At 61.9% G+C, this 18,053-nt stretch overlaps 2 protein-coding genes across 5 annotated transcripts in view; both read right to left on the bottom strand.

The window, feature by feature from the left end:
- Positions 1-2,498: 2,498 nt before the first annotated feature.
- LHX3 (LIM homeobox 3) lies at positions 2,499-11,387 on the bottom strand. Of its 3 annotated transcripts, none has more exons than XM_054658520.2 (6): positions 11,182-11,387; positions 6,830-7,001; positions 5,925-6,127; positions 5,151-5,302; positions 4,895-5,063; positions 2,499-3,968 (listed from the first exon to the last, which is right to left on the bottom strand). In XM_054658520.2, exons 1-6 carry the CDS (start codon positions 11,258-11,260, stop codon positions 3,550-3,552), a joined length of 1,194 nt encoding a protein of 397 aa, XP_054514495.1. In that variant the 5' UTR covers positions 11,261-11,387; the 3' UTR covers positions 2,499-3,549. The 3 variants fall into 3 exon arrangements, with proteins under 3 accessions (XP_054514495.1, XP_063643480.1, XP_001171089.1); XM_063787410.1 differs by lacking the exon at positions 11,182-11,387 and adding an exon at positions 10,090-11,134; XM_001171089.6 differs by lacking the exon at positions 11,182-11,387 and adding an exon at positions 9,194-9,451.
- A 1,191-nt stretch (positions 11,388-12,578) lies between these two features.
- Positions 12,579-18,053, bottom strand: part of QSOX2 (quiescin sulfhydryl oxidase 2) — a 38,975-nt gene continuing 33,500 nt past the window's right edge. For both annotated transcript variants that reach the window (XM_016962088.4, XM_016962089.4), the window contains 2 exons: positions 17,574-17,762; positions 12,579-15,549 (listed from right to left, as the gene is read on the bottom strand). In XM_016962088.4, coding sequence (XP_016817577.3) covers positions 15,002-15,549; positions 17,574-17,762 — 737 coding nt within the window. In that variant the 3' untranslated portion in view covers positions 12,579-15,001. The remainder of the gene's footprint in view (positions 15,550-17,573; positions 17,763-18,053) is intronic.

Raw genomic sequence — 18,053 nt, 5'->3', positions numbered from 1 at the left:
CCGGGCGGCCTGGGGGAGGGGCCGGAGGCCGGGGCGGGGTGGGGGCGCGGCTGGGGGATTTGCGCCCCCTCCTCGGGGCTGCCCCCCGCCAGCCCGCGCTGCACCCCGGCGGCCGCGCCCCCTCCCTAAATTCCGCCTTCGACCTGGGCCCGGAGCCGCTTTCCCCGCGGGCTGCCCGTTGCCCCCGGAGAGTTCGGGGTGGTCCCTCCAGCGCCCGTCCCTGGCCGCGGGGCCGCTGGCTGGAGTCTCTGCCCTGGGGACACCGACTCCGCAGGCCGGCCCCGAACCTCGCACTTCCCCGCCGGCGCGCCTTTGCCCGCACTGGTCGCCGTCCCCACGCGCCATCCTCGCGTCCAACCCCATCCGCTTCCACGCTTGGCTCCAGTGTTGCCGCCATTCCCAGTGGCCGTCGGGGCCCTTCTCCCCTCCCGGGACCGCCCTGGTGATCCGCGCGTCTCTGCGCTTCCCAGGGGTGCTCGGTGCCTCCTTAGACACAGCGTGGCTGCCAGAGCCTGGGGGTCGAAAGCCATGCGCCACAGGGAGGGAGGGAGGGCGGGTGGTGCTGGGGCGCGTGGGGCTTGGGAGGACCCCACAGAAACCCCGTTGACCGCCTGGTCAGCACCCCTCCTTCCCCACAGCGGGGGTTGGGGGGGTGGGGGGGACCCAGGCCAGGACAGGCCCTTTCCTCGTCTGGGCCTCAGTCTCCCCACAGGCAGAGGCCGCTGGGCGGAGCACAGCCAATTCTAGAAATGTTTATGGAATGAACAGGTCCAGGAGCCTGCCAGAGGCCCTGCCCGGTTTAGCCCTGCAGACCTGGGGTCTGTGGGCGCCTAGAGGTCAGCAGAGGTCAGGGTCAGGGCAGACTGGACATCAGACCTTCTCCCTGTGATGTTCCTCAGAGGTCCTTTGCCCCAGCCCCATCAGTCCCAGACCCCAGGGTTGCCCAAGCCTGCATGGCTGAGGACAGTCTCCCGCTCTTTTCTCCCAAGCTGCCCTCCCCTCTTCCCCCTCTTCCCTCCCCTTCCCCTTCTTCCCTCCTCTCTCCTCCCTCCCCACTCTTCCCTCCCCTCCCCTTCTCCCTCTTCCCTCCCCTCTCCTCCCTTCCCTCCCCTTTCCTGGGCCTTAGCTTTCTCTTCTGTGAGATTGAGGGGAAAGGCCGCTGTGGGACTCAGAAGAGGATGTGCCTGACACACATCCCAAAACGATGAAAAGGACGTCCCTTAAAAGACAACTGTTCCCTTGGCCAGGTGCGGTGGCTCACACCTGTAATCCCAGCACTTTTGGAGGCCAAGGCGGATGGATCACCTGAGGTCAGGAGTTCGAGGCTAGCCTGGCCAACATGGTGAAACCTTGTCTCTACTAAAAATACAAAACTGGGAATGGTGCTGCGCGCCCGTAATCCCAGCTACTTGGGAGGCTGAGGCAAGAGAATCGCTTGAACCCAGGAGGCGGAGGTTGTGGTGAGCGGAGATCACGCCATTGCACTCCAGCCTGGGCAACAAGAGCAAAACTCCATTTAAAAAAAAAAACCACACAACTGGTCCCAACCAGTTCCCCCCAAAAGATGGCTGGTCCTGGAGAGACTTGGGGGTCTGCAGCTCAGAGCAGCTTCCCTTGGCCACATTCTGGAGGGGCCTCCCCACCCTTACTGGGGGAACTGAGGCCAGTGCAAAGGTCCCCATGAAAGGCATGGGGACTCCTCCACCTTCCCTCCCCGTCCACTGAGAAATAGGGAGCCCAGGCTCCAAGGGGCCTCCTCCCTCCAGCCCCCACTCTGCTCCAGGGAGACCCCCTCAGAGGAAGAGACCCTCAGGGAGGAGGCCCAGCCCTCCCATCCTGCAGGAGGGAAGGCCAAGGTGGAAGGGCCAACCCTGCCTGCTTCTACCACTGCCCCTATAGGAGCACTTACCTGGGGGTGGGGGTGGGGCGCATACAACTTCTTTCTGCCCTCTGAGGGGACTGTCATCACTGTCTTCTCTTTACGGTGGCGGGGTTGGGGGGGTGGGGGGTGGGGACGGGGAAGCAGGGCTCAGAGGGTTCCAGCCCCCAGCCCAGGGTCACACAGCAAGTTAGAAGAGCCAGGATTGGAATCCAAGCTGGAGAGACTTCCATGACCATGAGCCTGGTCACTCTACCAGCCTATGTACTGGGGTTGGTGCCAGCTGCAAGCTGTGAATGGCACACACGGCCCACCTCCCACCCCCATCATGCTCTCTGGACATCCCAACCCCTGCCTCTCCCAGGGACAGGGTGTGGAGACCGCAACCCCTCCCCTCCATCAGGAATGGACGGGCTGTTCCCCCCACCTCCTTCCAGTGCTCATGAGCATGGCCAAGATCCAGGGATAAAGAGAGCCCAAATTCATAGTAGGTGCCAGCCCAAGCAACAAACTAGGGGGACTCAGGGCCCCTCCAGGGCTGCCTCTCAACATTCACAGAATGTTCCCCACACCCAACACTCCCCAACCCCCGCAGCCTCAAAAAAACGCGGGCCTTCCATTGACTGTAACTGACAAATTTATTGAAGTCTTGGAAAGAGCTGATCACCCGAGAATAAATAAAAGACACAGAACATTCACAGAACCAATAGGTAGCTCGAGATTCAGGTTTGCGGGAGTGACTTTGACTTACACACAGGCCAGGCTTTGTGTCTGGGGCACGCACAGCTGCGGGCGTCTCCCAGAAACTTCTTCGCAAAGGATCTGATGGAGGAGGCAGGGCAGGCTCAGAGGAGCCCCACCCTTCTCCAGCGGGGAGACTTCCCAATCTGGGGCTGGCAGGCTGTTTGGCAACAGACATCTGTGGGTGCAGCCTGGACACCAAGGGCCTGGGGTGGGGTGAGGAGGAGACCCTGAGGGGCTTAGAGAATTGAGCTTGGAGAGAAGGGGCGCCAGGCATTTTTGCCTCCTCCACAGGATACTCGAGAACAGAATGATCTAGAGACCTGGGGATTGGGGAAAGCTGCTCCCGGGGAAGGTGGGGCTGGAGGCAGGGAGGCCCCCTGTGGTCTGGGGAGAGGAGGGGGCCTCTCCCGGAGGAGACAGGTGTGTCCCCGCCTCTGCATCCTCTTGCCTCGACAGGCAAGGCCAATCTCCGACCTAAAGAGGGAGCCTCGGGGTGACAGCTCCAAGACACACGGAGCCTGGGAAGTGAAAGCACAATTATGATGATTTCTCAGTTTTAGAGATGAAAGCGTTTTTCCAGCCCTCGGGCTATGCTGGGCTGGTCTGGGCCTCAGCAAGGTGACATTTCATGTCTAGAAATAGCAGCAAGTGCTCAGTTAATTGGTCAATAAAGGGGAGAAATTTGCTTACAAAAAAGGCTGGCTTGCTGGGAGGCCACCTGGCGGGCCAGCCCTGTGTCAGAGGAGGGGCCAGGTGGGTCCCTCAGCCCCCAGAGAGGGAGCTGTGCGGTCGGCAGTGGGAGGCTCCGAAGGCACCAGCCCTCCCTTGACGCCCTGGCCCCACTTCCTCGGAAACCCCAGCAGCCCCGAGCCGCCCACCCAGGGGCAGCTCCCTCGTGTCTGGTGCAGGGTGGAGCCGGGCCTGGGTCAGAACTGAGCGTGGTCTACCTCATCCAGCCAGGAGGCGGGGCTGGCAGGGAAGTCGGGGTAACCCCCGCTGCTCCCCGTGGATAGGTCAGAACTGGGTCCGTTCCCTGCCAGCACCCTCATGGGTGGGGGCCCGCCGGGGGCTCCCGAGGGCACAAGGCCCAAGCTGGTGTCTGGGTACACCAGGCTGGAGAGGAGGGGCTGGGGGCCAGGGAGGCTCTGTGGGGCGGCGGGGGATGGGGGGACACCGTAGGGGCTGCCGGGACGCAGCTCTCGGTACTGCTCTGGGCCTGCCAGGCCTCCATGCTCCAGGGAGAAGTTGCCCAGGGCTCCCGAGGGCCGGCCCAAGGCCTGGGTGGGTTCCCCCAAGCTCCCGTAGAGGCCATTGGCCGGGCCCATTTCCGCCAAGGAAGGCTCATCTGCAACAGAAGCAGAGGCTCAGTCAGCGCCTGCCCTCCACCTGCGGCCCCTCGGAGTCCCATCCCGCAGGCGGAGGCACCCCTGGGTCGGAGAAAGAGTGGCTGCCCCACACCACATGACAGGTCAGCACAGGCCCCTTCTACTGTTGGAGCATGGCTGCCCCTGCCCCTCCACTGCCCTCACCCCTGAGTCAGCCCAGGTGTCTCAGGCCTGGTGGGATCAGAGTCAGGAACAGCCCAGCCAGGGCCCAGGCTTTCAGGACCAGCCCCACAGCAGCCTAGGAAGGGGGCACAGATACCACCACCCACATTTTGCAGACAAGGATATTTAGTTCCAGAGTGGCTGAGTGAGTAGCCCGGGTCACGAGGCAGCCCAAAAGAGAGTGTCTTGTCCACATTCTGAGGATGGGCATCAACAGATGGGGACGCAGCATCCCCGGTGCCCGGAGAATGAAATAAATAATCCAGGCCCCACAGAGGGGTATGGAACCTTCTCTCCCTGACCCCAGGTAGCCCCCTCCCCCAACTCCAAGCAGCTGGGACTTTGACTCAGTCTTTCCCGAAATGCACTGCCCATTCTCCTAAAAATCACTGCAAGGGCTAGGAGCTAGAGAGACGGCCTGGACACGCCCACCCCCCCATGAGAAAGCCCGTAGGCGCCCAGCTTGGGGACAGGTCGGGCCACAGGGATTGTGTCCCCACCAGGGGAAAAGCAGTGGTCCGGAGTGGCCACCCAGGGCGGGGAGGGTGCTGGGGGAGCAGGTTCTGTAAGTGAAATGCTTTTGAAAGTAGAACTTAAGGAGTCCACTAACTCCATGGGAAATTCAGATCCGCGGGCTCCCTGCGACCCCTGGGACCCCTGCGACCCCTGCGACCCCTCCGACGCGCGCTCGTCCCTCCCCGAGCTCCGCGATCCCTCCGCCTACCAGGGAAGGAGACCTCAGCGTCGCTGTCCTGCCCCTCCTGAACGCTGTCCTTGTCCGACTTGGAGCCGCCGCGGGAGCGCTTCATGTTGCGGAAATACTGCCCCCAGCGCTGCCGGCCGGCGTCCTTCTTCAGCCTCTTCTCCTTGGCCCGGCGGTTCTGGAACCAAACCTGGGGGCGGGGCGGGGTGAGCGGCCGCCCGGCTCTGCGGGGGCCCCCAAGGCCGCGGGCGGGAGGGAAGCAGGGGCGAGCGCTGACCTGCACCACGCGCATGTCCAGGCCCGTCTCGGACGAGAGCTGCTCGCGCACGTGGCGCGCCGGCTTGGGCGAGGTGTTGTAAGCGCTCTTCAGCGTCTCCAGCTGCTTGGCGGTGATGGTCGTGCGCGGCCGCTTGGCCGTGGCCTCGGCCTCTGCGCGGCGGGCGAGCGTTGAGGCGCGGCAGCCCCTCCGGCCCCAGCCGGACCCCCAGCCCTCCCACCCCGGCCGGCGCGGGGACGTCGGGGCCTCAGGTGCCCACCCCCAGCCCGCCCCACAGGCTTCTCGGAACGCGCGGGCGCTGGGAGCGATTGGCAAAAACGGGCAGCACCCGGGCCGGGGTGGAGGGGGCGCCGGCGGAGGGCGGGTTCTGCTGCGGGGGTGGGGGCGGCGTCTTCCCTAAAATCACACCACCCTCCACGGCGCCCCCGCCTTCAGCCTTGGCTCCCTTCTCCAAGCACCCTGATTTCCCCGCGGGCTCCCCTTTATTCTAAGGGTGTGGGTATGGCCCAGCCTTCGCGGCCAAGAATTTAGGGCGATAATTCCGACCAGGGGTGAAAAGCCGCACACTTCGGACCGAACGAAGCGGTTCGGGGCGCGGGTCTGTCCGTGACTCCGCCGTTCCCGGCCTCGGCTTCCTGCTGCCTACACCGCCCGAGCCCAGGCCCCCTTAGTGAGCGCTTGGGGAGAGAATTTCCCCGGACGCCCCCCTGGGCGTGGCCTCAGCCCCATTTTTTTCAGACCAGGAAAGGTGGGAGCGTCGTCCCCTCGGCTGACCTCGCTGCTTGGCGGTTTCGTAGTCCGCCTTGCACACGAGCCGGCTGTCCTCCATGAGGTAGAACTCGTCGCCCGTGGCCAGCTGCCGCTTGCACACGACGCAGGCAAAGCAGTGCAGGTGGTACACGAAGTCCTGGGCGCGGCGCACCACCTGCGTGGGCGGGATGCCCAGCTGGCACGCGGCGCACTTGGTCCCGAAGCGCCTGCGGGACGCACAGGGCCGGGCTCAGCGCGGAAGCGCGAGGCTCATTTCGCCCCGAGCGGGTTGGAGAGCGGCAAGCGGCTGCCTGGGAAGGCGGCCCCGGAGGAAGGCTCTGTCCGGCCCTGCAGGGTGGTCGCCAGCCTGGCCGCCGGGGCAGAGCTGCCCACTCCCACTGAGAAGGGAACCTCAATCTCAGAAAGACCTCGGGGAGCCCAGCCGCCATGGCCTGCAGGACCCATGCTGGATCTGGGAAGGTGAATCCGGAGGGAGAGGACCCATCTGGGGCCAGTCCCTCACACCCCACAGCTGGAGCCATGAAGGCCACTGGGCCAGAGCCGCTGGGTGCCAGCATTAGGAACTAAAACATCACCAACTTCGGAGGAACTAAGTCCAGTAGAATCCTACAAATAGGGGTGTATCTTCTCTAATGACTGCTTCTGTGATTTAGGTAATAAATTGCTTTTTTTCCCCAAATAATACTTGCTGATGTCCCAGCCAGGCCCAGCCACCCAGGGAGCACCCATGGAGAGGCCCCACCCTTAATTTGGCCAGGCCGCAGGGTGCCCTGCCTGGGTGACAGGAGTGGGCTGGGATTGTGAGAGACGCGGGCTTCGAGGGCCTGGCCTTGGTGATTGTGAGGGGAGGAGTCCCTGGGGCAGGCGTGCCCTCCGCTCCCACGCTGAGGTGAGGTTTCGGGGCTCACCTGAAAAAGTCGTCCTTGCAGTAAACGCTCTCCCCTCGGCTGAAGCAGCGCTCGGCCAGTGGCGTGTGGCAGTCGCTGCACTTGAGACACTTGCTGTGCCAGTGGCGGTCCAGAGCCTTGAGGATGAAGCGGTCCAGGATGTGCTGGTCACAGCCGGCGCACAGCGGGATCTCTGTGGGCACCAGGAAGTTCTGGGTCACCTCGTAGAACAGGAGGCAGTGAAGCCACCTTCCCACCCCAACGCGAGCCAGCCTCCCCTCCGGCCCACAGGACTCAGGGCTGCTGAGGGGTCCTCCTTTCCCTACACACCCTCTTCCCCAGCCAGCTTAAGTGGCCCCGCAAGTTCCGGGAGTGTGCAGGCGCCGCATCCTATGTCAGGAGCTAAGGGGAAACTGACATCGGTCTAAAAATGCGTGTGAGCAAGAAAGCAGCCCAGGCCGTTTCACGAGGCTGAATACTCAATTACAAAATGTTGCCAGTGCCAAGAAGGGTGCATGTGGAGCTCAAATGAAAACCCCACCCCAGGGTGATCTGCTCTCTGAAGCCTGGCAGGAAACATAGGGAAACGGGTCTTCACCATCACCCGGAGCTGGGGCACCCCATCGGGTCTCCTTCATGTTAAGCGTCATGGCCACTCTTTCTAGGGACTCCTCGCACATGTGGCTGCCCTGCCTGGTGGCCCTGTCTGCAGGCCTCCGGGGTAAATATCAATGCCTTCCCCATCACTGGGCAGCCGCAAAATTACTTATGAGTGGACTGGACAAGCCGATCCACTGCCTTTGTGTCAGGCATGGGTGCCCCCAACACCGTGAGAGTTACTCAAACGTCTGGCTTCCCGCTGCTTCTGCCCCCCATACCCCACTTCGGTACCGCAGGCCCCCTGGAGGAACCACGCTGGGGAGGTCCAAGGGTGCCCTGTGGGAGCCTCGAGTCTGTGAGCGGGTTTTCCAGGTGTCAAGGGCTGAGGACTCCCTCTTCACTTAGAAAAAGTCTCTGGAAGAGAGGAGTGCCCGCTGAAGGGACCGGGATTTACTGACATATTGCACCCGCCTCCCTGGCTGTGGACCCCGCCGGCTCCAGCCCATCTCCCAGTGGGTGAGAGACACCAGGAAGGGGCTCCCTCGACCTCCGGCGGAAAAAACTGGGCTGCGCCTCCCCACGCAGTGGCAGGAAACCGGCGATGAATGCGCCCCGCATCCGGCAAAACCGCAGCTCCGGGTGCGGAGCGTCGAGGACCCGCTGCGCGCCCGGGGTCCCCATCGTGGGCAGCGATCGCAGGCGAGGACCCGGCTCGGAGCGGGGCGGCCCGACAGGCCGACACAGCGCAGATTCAGCACCGCGGACCGGACAGCGCCTCGGCCGCAGCTCGCCGCCGGAGCCCGCCTCGGGCAAAAGCCGCCCCAGCCCACCCCGCGCCGCGCCCGCGACCCCAGCCTTACGCTGCATGGCGACTCCAGCCCCGGCGGGGTCTCCTGTGTCAGGGATGGCGGGGTCGGCGGAGCCTGGACGCCAGCCCGCCCGCTCCGGCCAGCTCTCCCGAGCGCGGGCGCGCAGTCCTCCTTCCTCCCTCCCTCTCTCCGCCCCCCAGCCCCCGCGGCCAACCCCTCCCAGGAACCGTCGAAAAATAAATAAATAAGTAGGGAACCGCGAGCCCCCACAGCCTGGATGTAACCCCCTTCCCGCCGGCCGGTCCCTCTCACTCCCCGCTGGCTCCGGGGCCTCCTTCCCCATCCTGCGGCTCCAGCTGGCCCGGGAGTCGAGGAGAACTGCCCAGGTTCTCTAAGAACCAAAGTGCTGGGAGCTAGAGTGGTGCCACCAGGAAACTGGGGGGCCTGGAGAAGAGAGGCTTTTTCCTACAGACGGGCCCTGAGCGGGGATAAACCGAGCAGGTGTCTGTGGGCGCAGACGCTGAAACCTGACTTCGGGGAGACCGACGGTCGGAGTTCAGCTCGACCTTGGCCCCTGCATCTGACTCTGTTCCGCTGGAACGTGGAAAGAGTCCGGCTGGGGCGGCCTTCTTGGGGACCCTCCTGTCCCGTGGTCACTGCCCCGCCACTGCTCCCTGCGCCTCCTCCAGCCCAGGGAGCTGGCTCAGGGCTGCAGAGGTCTCCTAAGCCCACCCTGGACCCCCGAGAGCTCCCTGGCCGGAGCAGCGCAGTGCCACAACCTCACTCACTCCCTGACAACCCAGGCCAGGGGCCCTGCAACAAATACAGGCTGAGGCGCCCAGGCGCGGACGTTCCGGGGTCCTCGCACCCACTCCCGCCCAGATCCTCTAGCTCCTGCCAGCCTCCGCGGCCAGGCCCGGAAAGGCCTGAGGATCTCCTGGTCTCCCCGGTGCAGCCGCTCGGCCCGGGCACCCACCTCGGCGCAGGTCCGCCCTCCGCGCCAGCAGTGCTAGCAGCAGGTCGCCTCCCGCCGACTCCCGGGCCGGGACCGGCTCCCCGCGCGCCTCCATGGGTCCCGCCTCCCGGCGTCGCCACTCTCCAGTCCCGAACTTTCCCGGGCCCAGCGACGCCACCCCGCAATTGCCCCGAACCGGCGTCCAAGCGACTCCGGGTGCTGCTGGGCGCTGCGCCCGCGGGCCGCCCTGGGGCCCGGAGCCTCTGGCCGAGCGGAGGGCGGAGCGGCCGGGGGGCGGGGCCGCGGTGCGGGGCGGGGCCGGGGGTCGCGGAGACCGGCCCGGGCCACTGCGGACTCTGAGCGCCTTTGCGCCGGGACCTGCGGTGCCCAGAGGCCGCCCCGCGTGCCCGGCCCGAGGGCGGGCACCGGTAAGGGAGGGCCCAGGTCAGGGCTTCCCGCCAGCGTTCGTCCCGGCCCCGCAGCTTCCTGCGCCGGAGCGGGCCGGAGGCAGAGGCCTGAGCTGGAGCACACGCCAGGAGGGCTAAGGTTCCCGGGAGAGGGGTCGAGAAGGCAGCCGGGTCCTCCCGCCGCTGAGGTTTGGCCTCGGGAGCAGCAGATGGTCGGCGGGAGCTCAACCCGAAACGCAGAAGGGGTGAGTGTGGCGCCGAGGGCTGCCTACCGGAACCGCAAGGTGCCGGACCGATCCCAGATGCTAACAGGCTTCTGGGCTCCACCCCTGGAACTGCGGCCCCGGACGACTCAGGGAGGAAGGGCAATCCTTGAGAGAGAACAGGCTCTGTGTCCTGGACACGCAGCCAAGACCTCGGGTCGTGAGGGGCCGAGCTGGGGAAGCCCCAGGGCACACCTTCCATTTCCAGCCCCCAGCACTCCGGCTCCATTGGAACACGGTCCCTTACCTGATATTTCAGCCTCTTGCCCCAGTCCACACAGGTGAGCTCTCCAGAACCCACCTGTCCTTGCAGGCAGAGGGACGCACCCACCCCTGCCCAGAGGGCCCTGGGCCAGCACCAGCCCTGGGCAGCCACCCGGGGAAGAACACAGCAGTGGGTGGCCCTCGGCAGCACAGGACATGGCAAAGGCAGGGGTGCCCTGGCAGTGAGCAGAAACACACAGGAAGGGTTGGGGGACCAGGGGCTGATGCCATCCTGCAGGTCCCTCTCCCTGTGGGTCTCACAGCAATACTCTGTCCACTCTGCCTATGGCTTCTGGACTGTGAGCTTTAAGGGCCCAGGCCCAGAAGGATGGACACAAGAAACCACAACCCCTCCCTCCCAGCTCCCAGCAGGTCCAATGTGTCCGTTTTGAGCAGTGGCCCATGCAGCCAGCTTTCTGCCCCTTCACTTTGCACAGCACTTGTTACCCAAGAAGGGCCAGGGCAAGGACACGCGGGTGCAAAGCCGAGTGTGTGCGGGCTGTGCTGGGTGCAGGTGGCTGAGTGTCAGCTGCTGCCGAAGCGATCAGGGGTCGTGTGTGGCTGGACTGGGGAAGGGGCGGCGGCAGGTTAAGGAGGCGGCCCACCCTGCTGGCATCTGGCCAGCCCTCCAACAATGCCTCCATTATTTCCCAGCGTCCGTGGTGATGGAATGGCCCTTGGGGAGGGTGGTTCAGGCGGGAGACACAGGCTTGGGTCCCCTGCTGTGGGGTCCAGAGACCTGGGCCGGGCTGTGTGCAAGAGCTGATGGGCACTGGTCACCGGGGGAACCTAGCACCCCTTGGTCGGCCCCATCGCCCCCCAGCTGTGCCTGCGATGCCCCCTTTTTTTCTAGGGGCCTCCACTCCAACCGCTGTCCCGCACTCTTGCAGGCCAGCGTCAGGCCCTCCCCACCACCCTGGGATCTGGAAACTCACTCTCTGCAGTTTCCATCTCTGTGTCCCGCCTGCAGAGCGGCGGGACTTTCTTTGCCTGGCCGCTGGCCCTGCACGCACCCCCTTCCTCGCGCCTCTGCCGCCCTTGCCGTTTCTGTCCTCAGTGTCCTGCTGGGGCTTACCCCGAGTCCCGCCCAAGGTGCAGACGGCGGCGGCCCCGGGCCTCGCTCGGTCGCGCTCGAGCCCCGTTTCCAGCAGCATCGCGGCCACCAGGCCGAGTGGCGCGAGACGCGCTCCTCCTAGGTCAGCGTCCCCTGGAGGGTTCGGGGCTCCCAAGTCCCGCCGCGTCGTGCGGGGCAGGGAGCCCGGGAGCCACTGGGCCTGGCGCTGTCCGCGGTGCTGAAGGAGGCGCCCGCTGCCCGCCCCGCCCGCGCGCCCGCCGACCTCCCGGGGCCCCTCTCGTCGCCCCGGTCCCCACCCCCGCCTCTGCCCCGTGTCGGGCGCGCCTCCCTCCCTGGCTGGGTTGGGCCGCACTCAGGGCAGCCCCCGCCCTCACCCCTCTGAGACCCAGGGTGGCCGTGCCCGCTCCTCCCTAAGCTCCAGGCCCCGCTGAGGCGCTGGGATTCGCCGAGTTTCGCAGCAAGCGGGTCGTCCAGCCGCAGGGCAGGAGGACACTGACCCTACCCTTCTGGCGTGCAGCCTCTGGAAGGCAGTGCCCAGGCCGTGCCCCGGGGCAGCCCCATGCGTGATCACCTCCAGCCCAGGGCTCACTGGGGCACTCTCCTGCAGGTGTTTTGCTGGTCAGGGAACTTTCCACTCTTAACCTCCTTGAACTCAACCCCCAACTTCTGGGAGGAGCTCAGCCCGCACCCCTCCAGGCTGCCAGGAGAGGCACCTGCATTCCCCTGTAACAAAAGCACTGCTGAGGACTCAAGACCTTGGGCATAGGCAGGGCCTGAAGGAATCGCCCAGTACACACCCAGGCTGGTGTCTGCTCGGTGCCTGACGAGTGACTGAGTTACTGCCAGCCTCTGCACAGCCTGGCCAGGGAGGTGCCAACCGGCCTCCTCCACGGCCACAGGCAAGACTGTTGGAGACCACTGCCCTGCCCCCACTGGCACAGCAAAAGTAGGGGAGGGGCAGAAGACAACACGGGGTCAAGGGCACACCACAGAACACCACAAACAGCCTTAGCAGGACACACACCCAGGAAGCAGAGGGATGGCCACTCAAGCAAGCTGGGGGTCCTCTGAGGTGCCCTCAGGCTGGGCTGCCGCACGTGCTCTTTGAAGTGTGTAGCTGACATGCATCTCAGCTGCCCTTTAACCTGTGTAAAATCAAGGGTCTTGTCCTGTGAGTCTCGTCCAGATCAGCTCCAGGGAGATGATCTATCACTGCTTTCCATCTTCCACTTTCCATCCGACCCTCGGGCTGTGTCCCAAAAGCCAATGATTCGATGGGAGAAGCTCCAGGATTTCAGATGTCCAGTACGTGAACAAAAGAGGGGTCCATTCTGCACCCACCGCCTCTACCACAACTCCCACTGGTAGAGCTGGTTCACATTTCAAAAGAATCACCATTTCTTCAAATGTCAGATTTCTTTATTAAAATGTGCACATTATAGTTTACTTAAATACAAAATGTTCACTTTCCTTGCAGGTAAGAAATTTCACTGACATTTCCATGTCAATTAGCTTCTTTTTAATAAAAATCCTTCCACTGAAAATAAATAAGCATTTAAATTACTGAACTATTATATTCATTAGTCTCAATACCTCTTAAAATACTTAAAACTTTAGAAAATAGACTCTAAACATTGCCTAAAGGTGGCATCCAGCTCTGAGCAGGCCACACGAGGTGTGTCTGAGTATGGCCATATGACTCCTGGGGCCACCTCCACGACGGCCCAGCCCCACCGACGCTCTGCTGAAAATCCTGCCCCTCAGCAGGACGCAAGTTTGTTCCCCAAATAGTGGTGACCTCAAACTGCAATATGATGCCAACACTGCCCTCCACAAGGGTTTCTGGAAAGGCTGAAGCTGGAGACGGTAAACCACAACACCGTCCCAGGTCACTCCAGGTCACCCCAGCTAAAGACATTCAACACCAGCCAAAAGGCTAAAGTTTAGTTTGAAGGGTTCAAAGGCAAATACACTGAAACCCACGTGTAAACCTGCCTGGTTTTCAAACTGGAAGAGAAACACTTTGGTGTCTTCAATAACCCAGGCCTGCACTGGATGAAGCAATGAAGGCAAGGTCACGGCTGCTAAAGCACAGAGGGGTTAAAAAGTGTGAAACCAGAAGCAACTCTCGAGTGAGACATGAAGCAGCAGGCTGACGCACCAGACACCGCTCCCACCAGACACCTCTCCCGCCAGCTGCAGGGCCCTGGGCAGCGTTCTCAGCCCAGCCGTTCGGTGACAGTTGTTGAAAGAATCAGCTGTTGCCTTTTTTTCTCAAGCGGCAACAATCACATCAATATTACATGGTCTTATGAATACATCCATGTCATCAACTTGTTAGTAAACACATGAGTATACAACATAAAGTAGGCAAAGCGGAAAAAATATCTACAACTGTCAAAGTCTCTCTCTCTCTCTCATACACACACACACACACACACACACACACACAGGCACACAAATACATCTGAGCCTATTTTAGCCAAATCAAATTTTGCCTGTGAGACACACCAATAGTCACAAAGAATCTCAATATAAATGTTCCCAGAAATAGTGTATTTGTTTGTTTACATCTTCAGAGGCAACTGACCACTAAATGTTTTGGGTTTAAAAACAACGTTTAAAATTATCAAATGGTAAAAGACATCATGACCAAAGCTTGGGAGATCAGTGCCTGTGTGGAGACCCTTCCCAAAACAGCTTCAGGCAAAGGCAGCCTGGCGCAGGCCCCTCCGTGGGCCCAGTGAGATGCTTGTGTGTGTGGCAGGTGCCTCTGTGGTGCTGGGTGAAGAGCAGACGACAGGGGGGGCTTTAGAAGTCTCCCTGGGGCCTACGCTCCCAAGGGCAGACTGCTCTCCTCCCCATCCCCCAACAGAGGGGCCTCTGCTCTAAGCACTGCCCGCTGAGCCCAGAGCTGCCCTCCAGGGACCCGCCGTCCCAATGGCCCCCATTTACTTGTCTCTCTCTTGTCACCAGATAGACAGACAAAGGCGCTGCCTCTGAGGGTTAAATGAGCCCCCATCCTTCCAACCCCCAAGTCCACAGCCCAAGGCCTCTGGGGGTTATTTTCTGAAACGCAGCACAGCCACACAATTCCTGGGCTCCTCCCCTGTTGAAATCCCCACGTCTGGTGTGGAACACCCGGAGGAACAAGGAGAGCCCTCGGGAACCTGCCCTAGGGAAGCAGCTACAAACACAGGGTAGTCCCTGGAGCACTTGCTTGGAGGGGCTGCAGAGGCCGACTGCGCTTCCGGCTCTGCTCTGTCCCCGCCCGGCTAAAGGAAAACACTTGGCAGCCTGGAGCAGGGGGCGTGGGGGGAGCGGGGGTGCGGGAGGAGGGGGAGCGAGGGGAGTGGAGGGTGCAGGGAGGGCCACAGGGGGGGCGGGGGGGAGCCAGGAGCCGCGGGGGGGATGGGCGAGGTTCTCCAAATACAAAAACAAGGCCCTGCAGGATGGGGCGGAGTGGAGGAAACGAGATGAAAGTGTGTGGGGAAGACTATCTGGCCTGGACTCTGCACCCTCTTTTCACATCTAGAAGAGTAAAAATACAGAAGTCTTTTTGCTGTAAGACCTGCAAAAGGAGCATGAACAGACTTGAGTACGCCAGGAATGCAAATATCCCCACAAAATTACCCCGTGTTCTTCCCTTGTTAGAAGAGCATTTGTAAAACCAGGACTTTGAAGCCAAAAGGTGCCATCCGATGTGAAACCAGGCCCGCATGTTTATAAAATCCCTGATCATAAATATTAAAGCTGCAGGTGGCACAGGGCAGGGCTGCCTCCAAGGGAGCTTCCGCCGTGGCTGGCAGCACCCGGGCACTCACACGGCCGGGTGGTGGTGCTTGACCTTCCACCGCCTGGACCTCACCCGGAAGAAGAAGTACATCACCATCAGGAACAGGGATGAAGCCACGTACAGCACGACACAGAGACTCATGTCCAGGCTGGAGAAGTCAACCCCGAGGAAGGGTGCGGCCCCGCCCACCTCCTTGTGGGCCCCGGGCCCATCCAGACTCTGGAGTTTCCCGTCCAAGCTGTGATGCAAGCTCTCTGGAAGGGCAGGCCTGGGGCCCAGTGCACCGGGTGGACGGACGCTCTGGGTGTCTCGGTCTCCATGGGACACCTCTGGGGGAGTGAGTCTTTTCTCCTCTTCCTCACCCCTGGCCAGGGTTCCTCCTTCACTGGAATCCCCCTGGTCTGCGGAATACGTGTCTAAGAGGTTGTCGCGGCCGTAGTGCTGCTTCAAGAGTGTGAGCACGTGGCCTTCATCCCAGCTGGCCAGGCCCTTAATTTCCTCATGGCAGGCTGGGCAGAGGTCCGGAGTGGGCCACTGAAGCTTTGGAAACCGGGGATCCTCACTCAGATGGCCTAGGAAGAAAAGGAAGCGGGAGAGCCAGAGGGAAGGAGGCTTTGTGCAGCCACGTGCAGCGTGCGGCAACCGGACTCCCACTCCCACCCACCACGGGCCTCCACTGCCCTGGCCCAGGGTCCTGCCAGGCCTCCCTCCCTGCCCTTCCCACCCACCCGTCCCTTGCAGTGCGGCCCAGATAACATCCTGCTTCTGCAGGCCCCTGCGCACGTGTTCCCCTCTGCTGGTTCCCATAGCCTGCAAGTGAGGAGACGCTACACGCTCGGCCTCCGCCACTTCCCAGACCACACCTGTCCCAAACCACCCAGCACTCCACTTCCAAAATGGAGCATGCAGCTCTCACCTGGAGGCCTTTCTCCGCACAGTGCTGCCTGTGTGCCCCTCCCCCCACTGCTGCCCCTCTGCCCTTTCCTGAGGGTGCACCTGAGGCCCACTACCCACAGAGCCCTGGCCACCTGGGCTCTACTGCCCATGGTGCCCCGGCCACCTGGGTTCTATGGACAGTGGGCCTTAGGTGCACCTTCAGGAAAGGGCAGAGGGGCAGCAATGAATTTCCACTGCACTTCAGGTACACTGGCCCTTTCCGGACTACAAATCCCTTCAAGATCTCCAAAACTCGGTTCTGAAGTGACATGTGCTCACTTCCAGGCCCAACAGGCATCCGTCATGCAGAAGCCACGGCACACGGCGCCTCCCAGCTCTCGGAGCCCCTGCGACCCGACTTGCTGACACCTGGCCACCCTCACAGAGCTTCCAGAAGTGAATGTAAACACAACCACGTTTGTCTGGGGGACTTGAGACGTGCCTGAAATCAAGAGATGCCCTACTCGGGCCAGTCACTGACCGCGCGCTTATCCTGCCAACCGGCAGCAGGTGCTGCACATGAAGCCAGAGGGGACAAGCACAGACCAGTGGCGCCTTGGTCAGAAGCTGCCAGAGCCTCATGGAGGACTGTCAAATAAGGTGCCAGCCCTGGGCAGAAGACCCCAGGCACATCTCCGAGGGGCCTCCCAGGAGCTTGGGTCTCAATGCACAGGCTGGAGGTGGGACTGGAGTGGGAATCTCAGGAGTGACAATCACACTGGGCTGTAAGGCCCCTTTCTAGACAGTCTCATGACTGGGGGAGTGGGGGCACATGCGGGCTGGGGCCACAGGTAGCAGCAGGGGCTCCAGGTCCAGGCAGGCCTGGCGAGGGTCCTGGTCCCACTGCCTCAGAGCCGAGGGCTCGGGGAAAGCACAGGGAGCTCTGTGGGCGGCGGCGATGCAGAGGCTGCCAGGGCGGAGAGACGGAGAAGCTGCGCTGACCGAGGGAACAAACCCCGCAGACACACGGTGCCTTCGTCACGTGGCCCCGGCCCCGACAGTCAGGCTCAGGGCAAAGAAAAACCAATTTCTTTAGTGCTTCAGCTGTAATATGTTTTTCTAACACAGTGGATTAAATAAAAACCAATAGTTTTGTGGCATTTTCTATTCATCTCTATAAAGATTTCTCAGTGGAATTATTTTTAAGCCTAATTTTAATCTGCCACTGATTTAGGAACAGTTTGAAGTACTTAACTCTGAGAAAATACATGTGCCCTATTTAATTATTTTTTTTTTTTAACAAAACAAAGCACTTTGAGAGGTTTGGTTTACGTTTGGACAACAGATTTTCATACTACTAAAATTCCTCATCAAAAATTAATTACGTTCCAAGCTTTCCAGAGTCAAAAACATCTTCAGAGTCTAACGGGCTACCAGTGGGTACCGATGGGGGAAGAAAGAGCCACACCCATTTCCACGAGGGTCGAAGAGCCCCCGGAGTGAGAGAAGCATCTAGAAAGCCGGGGACAGAAGCAGCCTGGGAAAGGCTGCAGCTCTGGCAGCTCTCAGCCACCCAAGTCCTGATCCCGTCAGCACAGTGGGTGGCACGAGGCCACAAAGCTCAGGGACAAGCCCCACCGCAGCCGTGCCGTCCTTGCTGTCCCAGGACCAGGGCCTCCCTCCGCCCGTGCTGAGCCCCCCATGCCCAGGGGCTTCTCACCTGCCAGGCGGCCGTTCACCATATTATGCTTCTTCCACAGCCAGAGGATGGCTTGGTCTGGGGTTTTCACCGAGTCCATGGATTCTTTAGCCATTTCCTCAAAGTGCTCACCACATTCCTTACACCCAAAGAAGGTGTGAATGTACCTCCTCATTGTCTGCAGCACAGCCTGGGGGTCGTCTTCAAAGCCTGCAGGGGAAGAAACACTGCTGACAACGGCAGGTGCGGCAGGTGCGTGGGCATCACCTGACCCCACGCTTGTCCAGAGAGCCTGGGGGGAAACCGCTCCTGACATGTCCGGAAGCCACCTCATGTCTCCCCAGGGGCCTCAGGCTGTGGGCACAGACCAGAAGCCAGCACCTGCCAAGATGTCCAACACACCCACGGGTGCTGCAGGCTCTGGAGACACAATGACTGTGGACAGCCCAGAGGGCAGACATGCTCCCCAGATGCCCTGGTGCCAGGAGGATGAGCCACGGA

This window comes from Pan troglodytes, chromosome 11 (assembly GCF_028858775.2).
Source record: "Pan troglodytes isolate AG18354 chromosome 11, NHGRI_mPanTro3-v2.0_pri, whole genome shotgun sequence".
Classification (NCBI taxonomy): domain Eukaryota; kingdom Metazoa; phylum Chordata; class Mammalia; order Primates; family Hominidae; genus Pan; species Pan troglodytes.
This window is presented reverse-complemented; position numbering and strand designations above follow the sequence as displayed.

Excerpts from the sequence above, each read along its gene's own strand:
- LHX3 (XM_063787410.1), bottom strand. The coding sequence starts at position 10,264 with ATGTCCTGTGCTGCCGAGGGCCACCCACTGCTGTGTTCTTCCCCGGGT. Across the intron at positions 7,002-10,089 it reads GCAAGAGGCTGAAATATCAG|AGATCCCGCTGTGCGCCGGC; the intron begins GTAAGGGACCGT and ends TGGTGCCCACAG. Across the intron at positions 6,128-6,829 it reads TGCAAGGACGACTTTTTCAG|GCGCTTCGGGACCAAGTGCG; the intron begins GTGAGCCCCGAA and ends TGCGTCCCGCAG.